The 14967-nt window shown below is 28.1% G+C and overlaps 2 protein-coding genes across 2 annotated transcripts; both read left to right on the top strand.

The window, feature by feature from the left end:
- Positions 1-495: 495 nt before the first annotated feature.
- LOC119669953 (general odorant-binding protein 28a) lies at positions 496-1322 on the top strand. Its single transcript, XM_038080014.1, has 3 exons — positions 496-714; positions 775-863; positions 958-1322. The coding sequence occupies exons 1-3, from the start codon at positions 576-578 to the stop codon at positions 1171-1173; spliced, it is 444 nt and encodes a 147-aa protein (XP_037935942.1). The 5' UTR covers positions 496-575; the 3' UTR covers positions 1174-1322.
- A 9943-nt stretch (positions 1323-11265) lies between these two features.
- LOC119669944 (general odorant-binding protein 19d-like) lies at positions 11266-13248 on the top strand. Its single transcript, XM_038080002.1, has 4 exons — positions 11266-11441; positions 11526-11614; positions 12941-13077; positions 13134-13248. Exons 1-4 carry the CDS (start codon positions 11309-11311, stop codon positions 13210-13212), a joined length of 438 nt encoding a protein of 145 aa, XP_037935930.1. The 5' UTR covers positions 11266-11308; the 3' UTR covers positions 13213-13248.
- The last annotated feature ends 1719 nt before the right edge of the window (positions 13249-14967 follow it).

Genomic DNA, 14967 nt, shown 5'->3' with positions numbered 1-14967 from the left:
TATTAATTGAAAGATAACAAGGTCATTAACAATTTCTTAGTAATAGCTTAACTAGTTATATGTTAATATATCATTATATCATTATTAAAATAAAAAGTTATTTCCTTCCTACCGAGTATTGCAATGTCATTGTGGTCGCTTAGAATTACTCACTCATACGTTGTGTTGACAGTTTGGGTTTAAAATTAAAATAAAACAATTATTTATTATTTTAGTATTTTTATTAAATTTGGTTAAGGTTCAATATTTGATAACATGTCAATTCGTGAGATGTTCAAGTTCAAAACAAACAGATACTGATACAGAGTCTGAAACCGAGGGAGACCTTCTGTATAAAATTGGCATCAGCCAGCCGGTGTCATAATATATAATTTCACAGCTGAGAGATTTATTTATTCAAATATGGAAAAACACAATGGACAGCTAATGAAACACGTATTTTGAACATCTATTCAAACACAAGTTTAGTTAGTATAAATAAGCAACAAAGTTACTTATTTAATCAGTCAGAAATTAACAATAAAATATCAAACAAGTCAACCAATAGCGAAATTACAAAATCAAAAATCTTAAAAATGGCAAAAATCATTTTAGTAGCAATGCTCTGTGTCCTCTCTGCCGCATACACTAAAGGAGATTTCGATAAAACTGGTGCCATCAAAGAGTTCATGGATAATGCCGAGGCGTGCAAAACTGAAACAGGAGCTACACCTGGTTAGTAGATTTAAAGTTTGCATGTATGTTCATCTATATTTAATTACATATATCTTTCAGCCGATATTGATGATATGCTAAATAAGAAGCCAGCATCTGGCAAGAATGGAAAATGCTTACGTGCTTGTCTGATGAAGAAATATAAAGTGGTATGTTATAAGTCATTAGTGTGATAAGTATACTCAGGCACTTTATCACTTTATTTGGTATTTTACTGTATACATTCAAATGTTCATATCTTAGATGAACGCTGATGGTAAATTTGATAAAGCTGTTGGTATGGAACATGCCGTAAAGTGGACCAACGGTGATGCTGAAAAGATGGTGGTTGCTACTGAAATTGCTGATTTCTGTGAGGGTCTTGCAGTTTCCAGTGATCATTGCGATGCTGCTGAAGAGTATGGCAAATGCTTCAAGGAACAAGCTAAGGCACATGGAATAGAAAAATTCGAAATTTAAAAAAGAATATACTTAACAAAGTACCTGACTCTGATAATATAATGGCAAAATAATTGAAAATTATTATTAAGAATTTAATTTTTTTGAATTGAATTTTTGTTTACAACCTTCTTTTGTTAATTACTGCATAATAAAACGCAAAAAAAAAATAATAATATTTAAGAATATTTTTTCTTAACTACAGGTAGGCACTTATTACATTATATATCCAATAAAAGCCTTTTTAAAAGCATTATTAAGAGCATTATTGTTTTGCACATCAGCTAATCATAATCTCTGATAGTTATGTCATAAGATATTATATATAATGGCAGTAACTGACTGATACGAGTTTTAACAATTTGTACCTGGTGACTCTTGTGATCTGACAAGAATCCGCATTTAATTGCCAACTCGTTGAGAGAACCCAACGACAAGAGCCATTCACTAACGACAAAAGAGTTAGCTGGTAGCGTCTCTCAGTGATTTAATTACAGCTTGGTTGTGCGAGATATTTATGATATCATATCAGAAATCATATATCTTAGAATTCAGGATGCATAGCGAATTGCCATTACCTCTTCTTAAAATGCACTCCAATTGTCAGGCACATGAAGCGATATGTTTAGGTCCGATTTATAAGAAAAGATTTCACTGTAGATTCTGTAGATTAGTTTGGGGCTGTACTGTAAATTTCAAACCTATTAGTAGTAAACTTATATCTCAGGAGTCAGGTGTATGGATTATGCTGCTTAGTGAATTGCCATTATCTGTTTTTGAAAGGATTGTAATTGTCAGGTAGAGGAAGGAATACTTAAATATCCAATTTATTAGAAAAGATTTTACTGCCGACTTTGCAGATTAGTTTGGGGCTGTCAGTGTGGATTTCAAACTTACTATCAAGAACCGTTTATTTTAGGACTCAAGGTTTTACTGCATAGTGAAGTGCCATTATCTGTTTTTGAAAGGCACTGCAATTGTTAGACAGACGAAACGAAACGTTATGATCCAATTTATTAGAAAAGATTTTACTGTCGCCTCTATAGATTAGTTTGGGGCTGTCAGTGTAAGTTTCCACTCTATTAGCAGGACTTACTCTATCTTAATACTCTATAATAATAATCGGCCTTAATAATAGATATATATATATATACAATATACCATAAATAAGTTATATGCTGTTACACAAGGTACTCAAAATTTTAACAGATCTATTTAGAGCTCCATAAATATAGTATTCACAAAGCCAATAATAAACCAAACATAATATCCAACAATAAAACATGGTTTACAGTATTAATAAAGAAGTATTTAAAACTATAACTAACACAGCTAAAAATTTGTTTAGGACAGTTATTTAGGGTAAAATTATCTAGATCGCATAGGAATACACTACGGTGGCCTTTTCAGTACTCAATGCGGTCCAGAACCGAAATTGTTTACCATAAAAATCCATACGATACCTTGAAACGCATCTGACAACAATAACTGGTTTCAATCAAATTTTTAATACTCGTACCGTAATGTGAAAGCGTGCCAGATTGCAACCCGTACAAATTTTCAGTTCAAATGGTTTCATCATTCAGAGTGCAAACCCACACTGTTAACTCAATATTGTCTATCAATAACAACAATAGATTTGTTCCTAATTAAGAAGGGTTATCTTAGGTATTATTGGAGTCTTTCGATTTTGTATAGAATTGTTTCATACAGGAACAGCATATCTTCCTGAAATATTCCTAGGATATTAAGATGCTATTTATGGTTATCTCATCCATTTTTTAATTACATAAGGGTATCTAAGGCTAAGAGTATCATGCTTTATAGTTATACACTTAAGACTATAATCTTGTCTAAGTTTACCCCGATAGAAATTTGTTCACGATATGCGTAATAGGTACATAACGAATTAGGATACGCTACATTATTTCATATTACGGTAACCTTAAATCTGAAGCGAAATTACTTAATATGAAAAGCATCGCAGTACAATTCATTGATGAATGAAATAGTTACTTATTTTGTTTTAAATCTATTGTTAATTATATTACCATAAAAAAATTTTTTTAAACCTTGCTATGATAATAGATATTTAGCGGTATTCGAAACAACTGTTTGATCAACCCAAAAATTCATTCTTATACCGATTTCGATTGGTAAATCTGGGGTAACTTATTCATTGGAGATTCACTTTTAGTGCAGTTTTCATTTTCGATTGTTAAATCTCGAGCGAAATGTATAAGAATTGAGTATAATTTATAATGCACTAGATATTTTGCCAGAGTAACAAGATACCTTGCAATTAACAGCTGTTTTATATGACTTGATAAAAGAAATGTGGTTTGATTCGTTATATGCATATATATATTTATGAAAAATAAAAATACTAATACTAAAATAAAAATACTGCTAACAGTATTACAAAAATGTTAGATTGCTTTAAAAATATTCGATTGGAAAACAAAATTTGACAGATCAGAAGTAAATCTAGATTGAATCCAGAATTACCAATCGAAAACGCCCTTAGTATATCTTGCCTATTCAATTCAAAGATAGATGTCGGGTCATAGAAAATAAATTCTGTAATATAAGTCAATTATTTTATTTTTCTTAAGAAGTAATTTTATTATTTAAATTTCTTTGATTTAATATCAATGAATAATTAAATAACAACTTGAATTATTGAACTTCGATGACGTCTGATATTTATTATTCTATAAATTGTTTTCGTGACATCATTCTGTTGCATAACTTCATTTAACAAAAAAAAAATAATTATTTAATTTGATTTAAAAATATAAACAATAGAAAAATTCTTTGGTTATGTCGAAGCTGTAATGCTATACATACATAAATCTATTAGTTCCAAATCTATTTTAATTTCAAAGTAATTTCGATGGTTTTATTCATTGAATTTTCAATTCAGTATATCTTTAACTAAATCAATCCAAAAAAAGTAAAATTATAACATATAGGAACGCACACCCTTGCATAAAAATAGTTTTATCCAGTTTGTGGTCCCGAAAGTAAACGTAAATGAAATATATTTTTGATCTAGATTTGTTTTAAATTTTTATTACTTGGACCTTACCATTACTTATGAAACAAAACATTATTCAAAAATGCTACACGAGACATCTTACAGTACTGGACCCTTTACAAGTTATTCTCCATGAATTGTAGACATGTAGTCGGCTAGTTTTTGATGGGCTCGAACATTAGCTATTCGTTCGTCCATTGATGCGAATATTAAAGCTTGCCCTATACTTTATTACTAAGTAATCCCTTTCACTTCAGTTGTGACTAGTAAGCTCTAAATATTTTCTGAATCGATTTCTGATTAATTTGATTCATAGATTAATTTTCGGTGAAAATTCTTTTTAGATATACTTCAAGGATATGTAAGAATGTGTTTTTTTCATACGTGATCTAAAAGTCTAACCACACCTAATATGAGTTATCTCCGAATATAAGTACTAATATCGATAGGTGTGCTTTAAACTAAATCTAACCTCAAATTTTTTTGAATTTTATGTAATACTTTAGTATCCAACATCGAACATCTAAGGATTATTCAAGATATAAACTGGCCTTTCGTTAGTAATTACAAGTAACACATGTTAGTATGAGATGTAATGTTATTGAATTCATATAAATGGATGTACTTTGAAATAGACAAACAAAAGGACTATAAATATATATAGATATATTTGTTTATCACAGGTCCCCAAGTATATACATAATTTATAAAATTCGCTTAATCTTCTTATTATTGTTACAAGCTTTGAGACTAAGTTAAAACACCATTTCTGCAATATTATGTATATTAAAAAATTATTTATAATTAATTTTTACAAAACGAAATTTGCAAAATAATTATACGGTTATTGTAATTTATAGTATGTAACTTTAGAGAGCGTGATAGTTTATAAGAATTTAATTAATTTTAGTTACAAAAATATATACGATATGCAAATAGGTTAATGAATGTATTAAAGTCGTCTTTTGAAACAAGTGTTAGATTCAATTAAGAGTTGTACCATATTATTACCTCGAATATTAGAAGTGTTTATTAAGTTATATATCATTGAAACATAGAAATACCTACAAGTAAGTAGGTGCTTGGAATGAAGGTCAAAACTTTGTTGTTGAGAACATTCTAATATCGAAAAGAGGAAGTCCACGAACAGTGATCTCCTCCTCATCCATATTCTAGCCGAATATTCACAGAATTAGAGGTCTCATCTGCCTACAAATAGAGTTAATATTTTCTATTCCTAGACAGATCGTTCTGATTAATAGAATAGCCCAGGCCGTGATGACTTGTTAGATAACCTGCCAACAACCGCAGTTCTGTTCTACTAAGAAGTAAAGCCAAATCGCAATTGTACGGACAAATGAGGCAGTTACCTCGAAAATTATGCCGACTTCTTTCAACAACAATAACTTTTGTATCAGAGACCTCGTTGTGGATCAACTTATTTGATAATAAGGCTCAGATCTACAGGCTTGTATGGCTGATTCAATTAATACCGAACTTAATTTGGCTGTGCTAAATTAAGTGAAGAATTGTCTTTCTGAAAAAAAGAATTCACAAATGTCGCTTTTATAAGAATTAGTTTAAAAGTATATTAAGTTTAATCATATTTATAAAGTATTGTTTATTACGATCGTAATATTTAATAGGCTAAAGAATATTTAAAGCATTTTCCTAAACTTAAAACTTGATAATATATAGGTGTTTCCTTGTAAAATTAATAAATATTTGTACAGGCTAATTGGTCAATGATAAATAATATAGAACTTAGAACTTAAAACTTATGGAAATTACTTTTAAAAATATTTTAAAATAACGATAATATTGACTATAGTCTGTTATTATTTTCAGTGTATTGAAGGTACATAAAATAAAAAAAATTTATTCAGATTGGTCTCCCGATATATCAGTAAGCTGGGCATACGAAAGGGACAATTTTAATAAGTGAAATTTATTTTTGTTAATTATTTTAAAAATGTTTTTAAGTTGTTTTCATGACCATGATCACCCAATGGATCTATCTTTTATTATTAATAATTATTATTATTATTAAATTGAGGGATTTTGCACTAGTGTACCTTATTCATAGACAGAAAGTATTTCCCCGAGTTCTCCAGTTGCTCACGATAAATTATAGTGAATAGTGTTGAATCTTTTTTACCGAGTCTTATTTCATCATCGCAGCTACCAAAATGGATTGGGTGTCAGTGCCTGGAAAGCTCTAAGAACGTGTTTTATGATCTTATTCTCTTCTCTCCCTACAAACTTATAAGTTCCAATATAGTAAGTTCATACTTTTATGAGATGATAATTTAACATACAAATTACGAAACTTTACTTCAGACATACTTTTTGGACCCTACATGACCCGCTTGGCTACACCCAAGCGATATGCAATAAGTATATTTTATATAATTTTTTTAATGTTTTTATTTCGGAAACTATGATGTATATTTAAATATTTTATTGGCGTTACTTTTATTTGTTAAGATAGTATTAAGATACATTAATTTATAAAGTCCGATACACTTTTATGAAGAAAGTCTAAAATTTTTTTATTTGTTCAATGCTTGAAGGAATATGAGAACCTTGACCTATAAACTTTTTTTAAAGCATGTCATTTTAGATGCTTAGTAAATATTTATTAATTTTTCGTGTAGTATATATACTTAAAAATATTATCCAAAAACAAAATTATTAAAACAACCTATCCACTTCGGTCGAATGGAAATGATCAGAAGAGTTGTAATTTCACACATGAATGAAACTCATGGAAATTTTATATGAAATGTTTTTGGTTTATAAAAGACAAATAATTAAAATTTTAGTTATAACGATTTCTTTAAGTGACATTAATGTATTAAAATTAATTTTGCGGAAGATGATAGTTCATAAAAGTATAATATTTTTAATTTTGGTGTTTTTGCTAGTCAAAGTCCAAACAACCCCGATGCGTGCTGAACCAGTGAGTTCCTTTAAAGAAATGGTGGAGTCTTGTCGCAAAGAAACTGGTGCTTCCGAATGTATGTTTATGTTAATGTTATCGGTTAATATTTTATGTTATCACATTATCTAAAATTGATATATGACATGAAACATTTTGGATTAATAGCAATTATCTCTATTATCTCTATTTTTTTAAGCCGATTTCGAGGCCATGATATCGAGACAGAACTCATTAAGTATGAATGCGAAGTGTTTAAGAGCCTGCCTTATGAAAAAAACTAATTTGGTAACGTATAGTTAAGTTAATTTAAGTATTTTTAATTAATTAAAATAATTCGTTTCAATAATAGTGTTTAGGTTTTTTTTAAACAAATAAAAAAATATGTTTAAATAACAGTTCAGAAAACAGTTTGTGGTTTTCATGGATAAGTATTTCTGATAGCAAGGATTTTTTTTATAATATTTAAAAAAAAAACGTTCCCAAAGGGAAATTAATCATTATCATTGATGCAGCGTGAGCCCCTATGATCGACGTATACGTACCAAGTCACAAATAATAATAGTGATTCTAAAGTCCAAATAATACCACATGTATTTAGATTCTTCCTTAATATTTGCTTTTCATTAAAAATTAAATTTGCTTCATTATTTATTTGAGTGGGTATTTCTAACAACTTCCAATTATTTATTTCTTTAACCCGGTTTTTGAAAGTAGAATGTGTTCTACTTTATTGTGAACAGCATACCATACTATATATGGCATACTATATATGGTATGCTATTTGATATTCATTCCATTTGTTTTTTTATAAAGTTTTTCTACTCTTAAGATGGTCGACCCGACTTAAGTGCTAGTGACAGGACTCAAAGTGTACTTTATGCAAATAAAACACCAAAATTAATAGAATAGAATTTTTTTTGAAAGCCTCCATTATTACTAAACTATTTAAAGAATTTATTTCAACAAAAAAAAAAAATAAACTAAACAGAAGTACTCGTAACTTACATACCCTAAGACATTTATATATTTAACTTATAAACATGAAAGACCACTTTCCTGAAAGAGCATGGTGCTAGCATGGTATTAGGCTGTGGGCTCATATCTGACTTAGATCTGGTCTAAAAATAAGTATAAAAAAATTGTTGAAAAATGCTTGGGATCTTTGCCTTAGGAATAGAGCTTTAAGCACTTCTTAAATACCGAAAGTGACTATCTGGTATCACTAAAGATCAGTAGGTCATGTGTGGCTTACGGTTAGTCCTATTAACCCAACGTAACTTATTATTATAAAAATTATAATTCTATCTTTTACTCATTTTTTTTCTTAAATTATTTTTTCTTCGTATAAAAAGCATTGATATATTAAAAGGTAGTATTCGAAATTTTTCTTATTATAAATTTGAATAGATTTTTATTTTATTGAATTATCATTATTCTTGTATAGATGACTGAAAATGGAAAGTTTAATGGTGAAGCTGTCCTCAGAACTGTTCGGGGTTATATTGGTAGCAACACAAATAAAATGAATATAGCAACTGAAATCGTTAATATCTGTGATAATCTTGAAGTCTCAGAAAATCAGTAAATATTTTTTTTAAACAAATTTTATAAACTTTAATTTTTTTTTTATTATATAATTATGTTACATATACATTATATTATTTTTATTTTAGTTGTGAGGCTGCTGAACAATATGATAGATGTGCGAAAGATAAATTTGCAGCACGAAGCTTGAGTGATCGCCATTTCGAACATCGATAGACTCCACGATTTGGATGAAATCGGTGATAACAATATTGATATATAATCCAATATAATCTTATATAAATTATATTATAATTTAATTATAATTTTTTATTTTAATAATAAAATAAATGACATTCATGAAAAATGGTGAAAGGATAGTTATTTCTATCACGAAGACGCTTCACATATAGAAGTCGTTTATATTGCTATATAAACATATATAATTAAAAACAAAACTTACATTAAAACATAGGTTAGGTTAGGTACATTTGGTTGGTTGTAAACTACGCATAGGTCTGTTGGTACCCAGCGATGTAAAATAAAGTTAAACCTTTTGAAACAGATATATTTGCAAATTTGAAGAGCGCTCAAGCATCTGTTCCTGCGACAGAGTCATCAAATATTTTCCCAAAATTTTTAAATGCATATTTTAGACCAGATTTTTTTTTGGATTTATACCTATAACCTATGTACTGCAGTTCTAGTACAAATGATTTTGTCATTAGATTGATTCAGATATATAGATAGTATATTCCATAAACTGTTATATATATTATTTATATTATATATACATTTTTATAATATGTATATATATTATATATATTTTTATTTCATATACCTATACTCTCGATTCAAAAAGTTATAGGAACTTATTAATTAAACCACATTCTTCTCATATTGCGAGCACTGTTTGGTTACTGTATACTTACTATTTGAGTTTATTTTGAATTGGTACATAATTCAAAATAAGCAATGAATATATATTAAATATAGTCTCTTCTCTTATTTTATTCCAAAATACCTAAAATAAAACAAACTAAATGAGTAATCGCATAACTTAAAATGACAAATGTTTATTTGAGTCATATAATTAAAAGAAAAACATACATTAGCCGAAGGTTTGTGTTTGTTTTGGAGGGACATAAAGATTTGGAACAACTCCAATCGTACATAACAGATTTGGGTACAAAAGTTATAGCTAATGATCTTTATACTTTGTTTCGTATCTGTGGTTGGTTTGTATTGAAACTGCTGTTATTAATGTTGAAAGAACAACGTAAAGCTGTTCTGGAGATAATGAATTTAAAATTACCTACGAATAAAATATTACTCCAATTAGTAAATATATAAAAGTGTTACTGTAACAAATCAATATTCTTTGGAAGGATATTTTAGATAAGAACCCAAATTTAAAAAAAAAGAGTCAAAATTGATCAAAGACATTGATCAAGTACATCTAAATAAATATTGACTGATTGCTTTGGTTATCGTAAAACCATTCAGGGAACGAGAATTATTTTGAGAAGGGATGTAGTAATTTCACATAAAACAAAATCAACAATCTTTGGAATGCATCGTTAAATATGACTCTAAATTTAAAGACTCATCCTGCCTGGTAATGAGTCTACTACTATCTATATCCTGCCTGGTTGTCGTCTTAAGACGTTGAATTTGCTTAAGTTTGTGCATCAAACTCCACTTTAAGTTACAGCAAAAAAAATTTTACTCTTAAAGTTAATTATTTTTGTCAAATGTGACGCGTCTTATGACGAAAAGAAATTAATTTTATACTAATTTTAACTATAATTAAATAAAAAATTCAAATATTTTCTAAGATCACTGATGATAAGTACTTGGTAATACTCGAAATACCGTTGAATGGTCACGCAACTTTCAATAAATTAGTCAAATTTCTGTTGTTGCTACTTCATTGCTGTTCGAACCCTTCTAATTTTACTCTTTGTTCTGTCTTTCTGTATTCTTATGATATATGATCCATTTTAATCTTAGCTTTTTCTTAGCTCTTGCTCATGATTATTCTTACGAAAATATTTAATGTAAGGTAATTTTTTGGGTTTCAGTATTGTTACATTCGCACATTCATTAACGGGTTGCTGATGATATAGAAGTCAAGAACGATAAACCAAATATTAGGCGAAAATACGGTTGATTGGGGAGTCATATTAAGAAATCCAATGTATGAAATTCTAAAGCAAGAAGGAACTGCGAATGATCCAAAAACTCATGAAGTAGAATGGTGAGTAATGGAAATAACTCATAAGTGTGTTTGTGAATAGTCGTAATCTTAATAATAATTTGTTGATTTGAGTGACTCAATGGTTATTTGACTCAAGAAAAAACAGATTTGCCACCTAAAACCATATGGTATACGATGTTTGTTATTCTGTGTTCAATACAAATTAAACCATATTTTTAATTGTAATAACAATTACTATCTGTTCGAAAATCAACTGCTTAATTATTTAAAAAAATTTTTAACTATATCCGAAGACTGAATATTAGACCACGAAGCTACTAAGTTCGTGCAATAGCTGTCAAATCATATAAAAAGAGATTGCATTGCGTCAAGTTCTTTAGTTGGATTCTTTGAGTACTAGTTATATATATTGAAAGTTATATATAAGATGGCAAATAAAATTATTTCGTTGATAGCTTTATTATTAATTGCAAATAGTTTTCAAAGCATGGCATCTCCATTTCGTTATGGCAGCGAAGAGGTTCTCGATTTATGTCGCAAGGAAGTGCCTGTTACGAATGGTACATAATAACTGATATAGAAAAATAATTTTGTAGATTAAAATAATCGAAAATTTAAAAATTTTTTTTTATTTTTATCTACAGCGGAATTGGAAGAGTTAACATTCATCGACGTTAATTTAAGTGAAAATGCTAAGTGCTTTATGAGTTGTGTAATGAAAAAATTTAAATTGGTATGGAAATATATATCTAATAAACAAATTATTAATAAAAAAAAGAATATCAAATCAGTTACTAATAACACAAAATCCAACTATATAACATATGAATATTAATATTAATAGTGGGTTTTTGATTAAAATAGTGTAAGACGAATTAAAATGGTTGATCCAGTGGGGATCAAAGCTTGAACAGTGTTTATTCAATAGACACAGTTATTATAATCCAGTGGGGGTCAAAGCTTGAACAGTGTTTATCCAATAAACACAGTTATTATAATCCAGTGTGGTTCAAAGCTTAAACAGTGTTTATTCAATAAACACAGTTATTTTAATCCAGTGTGGATCAAAGCTTGAACAGTGTTTATCCAATAAACATAGTTATTAAAATCCAGTGTGGATGAAAGTTTGAATAATGTTTATCCAATAAACACAGTTATTATAATCCAATGTGTATCAAAGCTCGAACAATGTTTATCCAATAAACACATTCGATGATCTTGGTTTTTTATTTTCGAATTATTATGATCCTGAGGTTAGGCAGTGCTTAACCATCTTGCTGTGAATCCATTTTGTCGTTCTTTAAGGTTCAATTTGATTAGTCTATTTATCGTATAGTATACACTGTTCTTTAAATAAACAGATGATATTCTATTTCTGAAAGAGTTCCTTCAGTTTGGAGATGTAGCAAATGTCATATCGAGTCTCAAAAGTCCATTAATTTTAATTTAATTAAAGTTTAAAGATATTAAAATGAAGTGAATATAACCTTAACTCCAACAGTTAAACAAATCAGAATTATTATATTTCAACTGTATGATTAAATGAAATTTTATGCCACGTCTTCAATTTTCTCTAAAATTGATCGTTAATCATTTTATATATTTTTTTGTTAATATTTTATGATGGTTTCAATTTTTTAATGCTAACAGTCTTCTCGGACATCAAAATCAATATTTCAGCATGCATTTTTTGTTGTGGTTTCCATATTTGCGTAGAAGTTGAACCTAGTAACATAAGATATTAAATTGTTGCATATAATAATATTACCCGATGGACTTGGGCTTCTCACGAATTTCTTATAGGTTGTAAGTAGCGGCATTGATTTTAGATAAGCTAACTTGACAATAGCTTCACAATAGTAACAGATACAAATAATAACAGTTAAGGTTTTTAGTTAAATGGTGTTTAGTACAATAAACTATTCTGTAATAAGTATGAGTTATTAGGGTAATTGCACTTTATATACTTCAAGTTAAAATTAATTCTTAATTATTAATTAAACCAAATTATAATGATTAAACATATACATATATATAATGAAGCATATATTATGTTTAGATTGATGAATCTGGAGCTATCAATGTGGAGGCAGCACTGAGTGCATCCGAATCTATCCTTGGAAAAGGTTCGGAAGCATTGGAAGCTCTTGGCGGTATTATAAGTACATGCAATGCAAATAGAAGTGGAGATAATACGTAATTATTTTTGCTGAAAGAATTTTTAATATTTAATTTATATATTTTTTTTGTAGTTGTGATGAAATTGTTGAACTTGTTAGATGTGTTCAATTTAGTATGTTGACTGATGAATCACTAAGAGCATTTATGTAATTAAGAAAAATAATACAAATTAATACATATGTTAACGATTATTATAATTAAATATTAAAATATTATTATTAGATTTTCTTACCATAAAAATATTTTATTCAATTGAAATAGTTATATCTCTAGGCTTATCATATGGACTATAGTATAGGCTAATTATAAACTTCCTTCCTTGGTTTGGAGCAATCGATAATCGACAACCTAAAATATATGCTATATATATGTATAGTTCTAAACACAGAACTATATATAAATTTATTTTATAAATAAATAAATATTAGATTTATTTATTGCGTTAGGACCTTGATTTCGTGCTAAACATAAATCGATTCTGATTATACTCGTGATTGTATTTTTTTTGAAAACTTTCTACATTTGGACTGGAAGTTAAAAAATTAAGAGTGTTGAATTCAAACTCCAAAATTTTAATCCTTTAAATCATCTAATCCCCTCTCTAAATCTTTTAAAAATTTAAACGTTCTTGAAGTTCACTAAGGTCGCTTATTATATATAAATCTATATTATTATATGTAATACAGGGATCCTTATCTTTAACTACTTAATAAAGTATTTTTATATAAGTGAGTTTTTCAAAATAACAATAATGTTTCGTCGTCTATCATGAAGGTAGCCGCAAATGATCACATTTAACTGGAAGATTTAACGATCTTTGCTAGTTGTTTTTAGATATCCTAATAGGAGCGTTCATTCACTTTGTATTTAACGAATATGTTTTCTCATCTCTGAACTAGAAGAAAAGAAACATTGAATTGTCTCGATATTCTGTTTTGAGAAAAAATAGTCCTATTTAAAAATTGGACCAAGGTTAGAGATTTGGAAGCGGCTTGATTATGGTAGGAGATATGCATGCTTCCATTAAAATTATTTTCAACATTTTACGGGTGCTAGTCTTGCGAAATTAAGATAATCTAAAAAGAAGAGATAAGTTTAGACATTATTTGCTTTGATCTTAAAGGCTTTGAAGCTAGCTTTAAGTTGAAAGGTTGAGACTTTCTTTTAATTTTTAAATTAAAATAACGTTAGTTACGTTATTTTAGTTAAACATTTTTTCTTAATTTCTATTTATAATCTATTACTAATCAAATGTATTAAGAAATAAAGTACGACTTCCATAGATCGTATATATTCTATATCTTTTCATAAATATTTTTTTAAGATAAGTCTAAAGACAGCTCAACATTTTTTAAAAAAAGAAACATATACACTGTTAATTAATAAGAGTAAAAGCTAAGGTATTCGATTTAAAGTCATTTTATTAATACTATACTTCCTTGAAAGGTGTTAATAATATCAAATTAAGGTTTGCTGTAGATTGCTTTTAAATTTGTCTATGAATAGAGTGACTTATATCATTCATATTGGATTCTTTTTCCACATAATCAATAAATATTAATATAATATTTAATTTATGGATTTATTCTTGAGAATCTTCTAGATTAGGTTGTTGATAAGCCTATTTATAATTCTTTAAATATGTTTCGATTTCTAAATCTTTTTTAGTTCTACTAAAACCATTAAAAATATCGGGCTTGAGCCTTAACAACAACAAGCCGCGAGCAAATAAAATGGGCGTCTATTATATATTATTCTACATTCTATCAAATTTGTAGGTGTCAGAATCTTTAATCCTATCTTTGAGACGTGTTAACTGAGAGGTGTATCAATGTTAATTTTAAAACATGTTCTCGAAAGGTGAAAATTTATGCTACTACTTATGGTACATTAGATAATATATAT

This window comes from Teleopsis dalmanni, chromosome 1 (genome assembly GCF_002237135.1).
Source record: "Teleopsis dalmanni isolate 2A chromosome 1, ASM223713v2, whole genome shotgun sequence".
NCBI classification, from domain to species: Eukaryota; Metazoa; Arthropoda; class Insecta; order Diptera; family Diopsidae; genus Teleopsis; species Teleopsis dalmanni.
Note: the sequence above shows the minus strand (reverse complement) of the source record. Positions and strands in the feature narration are given on the sequence as shown.

What these genes read in the sequence shown, in the direction of transcription:
- LOC119669944 (XM_038080002.1), top strand. Translation starts at nt 11,309, where the DNA reads ATGGCAAATAAAATTATTTCGTTGATAGCTTTATTATTAATTGCAAAT. An exon ending in GGAAGTGCCTGTTACGAATG is followed by an intron (nt 11,442 to 11,525) that starts GTACATAATAAC and finishes TTTTATCTACAG; the next exon opens with CGGAATTGGAAGAGTTAACA. An exon ending in TAATGAAAAAATTTAAATTG is followed by an intron (nt 11,615 to 12,940) that starts GTATGGAAATAT and finishes TATTATGTTTAG; the next exon opens with ATTGATGAATCTGGAGCTAT.
- LOC119669953 (XM_038080014.1), top strand. Translation starts at nt 576, where the DNA reads ATGGCAAAAATCATTTTAGTAGCAATGCTCTGTGTCCTCTCTGCCGCA. An exon ending in TGAAACAGGAGCTACACCTG is followed by an intron (nt 715 to 774) that starts GTTAGTAGATTT and finishes TATATCTTTCAG; the next exon opens with CCGATATTGATGATATGCTA. An exon ending in TGATGAAGAAATATAAAGTG is followed by an intron (nt 864 to 957) that starts GTATGTTATAAG and finishes TTCATATCTTAG; the next exon opens with ATGAACGCTGATGGTAAATT.